General features: G+C 35.4%; 1 protein-coding gene across 1 annotated transcript; it reads left to right on the top strand.

Annotated features, from left to right (window-relative positions):
• Positions 1 to 274: 274 nt before the first annotated feature.
• On the top strand, positions 275 to 2,211 carry LOC131077722 (uncharacterized). Its single transcript, XM_058015261.2, has 5 exons — positions 275 to 509; positions 691 to 1,134; positions 1,367 to 1,443; positions 1,683 to 1,758; positions 1,924 to 2,211. The coding sequence occupies exons 1-5, from the start codon at positions 449 to 451 to the stop codon at positions 2,022 to 2,024; spliced, it is 759 nt and encodes a 252-aa protein (XP_057871244.1). The 5' UTR covers positions 275 to 448; the 3' UTR covers positions 2,025 to 2,211.
• Positions 2,212 to 2,856: the final 645 nt, after the last annotated feature.

Here is a 2,856-nt window from a genome sequence, read left to right as displayed (position 1 = left end):
CAAAAATAAACATTATTTTTTTCCAATCCGTATAAATAGATTTTGTTTTCTTATAAAATATCATAAACTCAATTAACACCTTAATATTATAACACTTAAAACATAATTTATTCTGATTAAAACTAGAGCACATCACATTAAACACCGTTTTCTTCCCAAAAACCTTGAAGAAATGTGAGAATCCTAATTACATTTAAAAAAAAATTAATAGTCGTTACAAGCATGTCCCCTAAGTATGCCTCTTTTCGAACATGACTTTTAACGGTCATATTGCTTCCCCTGTTTCTTTTAAAGCCCTCTCGAAACAGCTATTTCATACAAAACAAAGAAATCTACAGAAAATTTCCTTTTTCGATCTTTTACTCATCCATACAAAATTTTATCAAGATCTTCAAACTTTGTGAGTCGAGCGTTCTGGTCATCAATTTGGACTTCATTAAATAAAAAAATGGCAGTAAGAAGGCAGCCGCTGGCAGTAATCCAAGATGAAAACGCCGAAATCAATAGAGGTTAGCCAAAAACAAATCAAAACGCAATAACCATTAATGATTTTGTATATGCATTGATCTTGAATCAGAATGTCTTTAGTTCTTTGAATCCTGCACATTTTTATTACTTAATGGAGAACCAATTATGTTCAACTTCAATCCCTTTTATAAAATAATGCAATTGATTTATGATTATTTGCAGGCAAGACGAATGTGGCTAAATCTGGCGGGCTGAAGGTGCAGCAGACAGATGTATCGGACCGGAAAACACTAGCAAACATCACAAACAAACTCAAAACCCTGCCAAATTTAGGGGTTGCCACTCCAAGTACATTACGCAATGGCAAGGGTGGAATTAGCGTTAGGGTGGATCCAGAACTTTCGGGGAAATCTGGGGTAAAGGGCCGAACTGTGCCTCGGACTCCTTTGGGAAATATCGAAAATGTAGATTCCTCCGTACAAAAGGGCAAGACAATTGAGGAGAATAAAGCTCATTCAAAGAATGTAAAATGGGGTCCTAATCCTAATTATGAGGTCACTGAGGAGATGAAGCAGCAGGCGGAGATTTGGGCTCGCGAGGGGATTGAGAAGTGCCATTTTACAGGAAAAGACATGGACGCTCTCCATGAGAAGATGGCAGAGGAAGGTATGAAGTGCAATGTGGGAGAGAAATCTGGCTAAAGAATATCGAACCCTTAGTTATTTAACATAACATTAAACCCTAAGACAAATAGCCCTCAAACCTAATATCGATAACATTCTTTTGTTCGAGTATGGTGGTATTTAATCTATTGCGTTTGCCATATTGGCTTAGTGTTTGTTGTTTTATTAATTCCTTGTAAAATCTTAATTTCTATTCCTGGAATGTTTCTTTTCAGAGGTGAACAGGCGAGTTGCTCAGGCTCTAAGCTACAGATCTGAGATTCCATGTTGGCTTCCTAGTGCTCTCGTAGAGGTAGGAGGCTAATAAGTTTCTTTTTTCTTTGCTTTTAGTTTATAGCTTTCTCTTTACGAAACGCTGCCTTGTTTTCTGTTGTTTCTTTTTCATGTGAACCCTGATGGTTGTCGCCATTTTGATTTAAAACTCTCCCTGTTGGTGGAGCTTTAAAGATTGATAGTTTTTTTCTTCATACACAATGTCAATGGTTATTATTGAGATGAAAAGCTTACTATCCCTTTGGTTTTCCACAACAGCCGACTGAAATTAAAGACTGTCTTGAGTTAGTCCCAGAGGAAGATCTGCTCACTAACTTTTCTTCTTCTTTCCATGGTATGTTTCACTTCTCATCACAGTGTTAAACTTGAATTAAGTATTTGGTAATATTTCACCATTCTTTGTATATTTGTATGAAAAGAAATACAAACTTGTTTGTCAAAGGCATGAAACAGCAGTTGGGATATCAAGTTTATACTATTGTTTTCTCTTCCTTTTTAGGTAAGGAGCAGCATAAGGAGCAGCAAGACATTGACTACGATGAGTCATTCTATGAATTCCTTGATATTTTGTTGGCGTCCAAAGGGCCACCTGTTGAATGATACCGTTGCGTTGTAGTGCTTGTAACACAGAAGCAATATGCAATTTGTGAATACAATTACATTTATGCTACTGCATCGATTGGTATATGACAATTATCTATGCTACTGCATATATCTGTGGCAGTAGACTGTAAAATTATACTGCTGGATTTATACTCATGAAATATTAATTAGATTTTCCTTGTAAGGACACAATAGTTTGGGAATTTCTGTTCCTGCTTCACATAATGTTTTCGAATCAAATTTTTTCTGATTCTATTACATGCTTTGTACTGACAAGAGCATAGGCTGGCTTTAAGGGATGATCGTATTTTATAATTGATGATGCTTCATGCTGGATGGTTTCTATTGTTAGTGCCAAATGAGTTCCAAGGTTTAAACAAACAATATAGTGTTTTCCAAATGTTTTTGTTGTATGCTTGTAACTCATAATCGATAGGCAATTAGGGCATATGATTACATATGCTACTGCATCGATTGATATATATGACAAGAGCCATAAAATGTATTAATTTAAACAAAGGGTAATACATAAACAACCAACTAAAGACCAATTTTGCAGAAATGGCCTACTTATGAGGCCTTTGAAAAAGTATAAGTCTTGTTTGAAAAAATGTGAGCCTATTCTATATAATTGCCCACAAGGGGATTCCCTTATATGCTGCTCACAAGTTTCAAAATAACACAGCAATTTCTACTAACCCAGTAATGTTTCTGAAAATTCAAGCCGATTTAAACATAGTACAAAAGAAGATCCTAGGCTTTTATACTTTTCAGCATGCAAAAATCATAGTACTTCATTAATCTTTTCATTTTCTGAGCTGAATGAATG

The sequence above is a fragment of the Cryptomeria japonica genome, chromosome 5, assembly GCF_030272615.1.
Source record: "Cryptomeria japonica chromosome 5, Sugi_1.0, whole genome shotgun sequence".
NCBI lineage: Eukaryota > Viridiplantae > Streptophyta > Pinopsida > Cupressales > Cupressaceae > Cryptomeria > Cryptomeria japonica.
The sequence above is the reverse complement of the archived record's forward strand: the minus strand, read 5'-3'. Positions and strand labels throughout refer to the sequence as shown.

What these genes read in the sequence shown, in the direction of transcription:
- LOC131077722 (XM_058015261.2), top strand. Translation starts at nt 449, where the DNA reads ATGGCAGTAAGAAGGCAGCCGCTGGCAGTAATCCAAGATGAAAACGCC. An exon ending in AAACGCCGAAATCAATAGAG is followed by an intron (nt 510 to 690) that starts GTTAGCCAAAAA and finishes GATTATTTGCAG; the next exon opens with GCAAGACGAATGTGGCTAAA. An exon ending in TGAGAAGATGGCAGAGGAAG is followed by an intron (nt 1,135 to 1,366) that starts GTATGAAGTGCA and finishes GTTTCTTTTCAG; the next exon opens with AGGTGAACAGGCGAGTTGCT.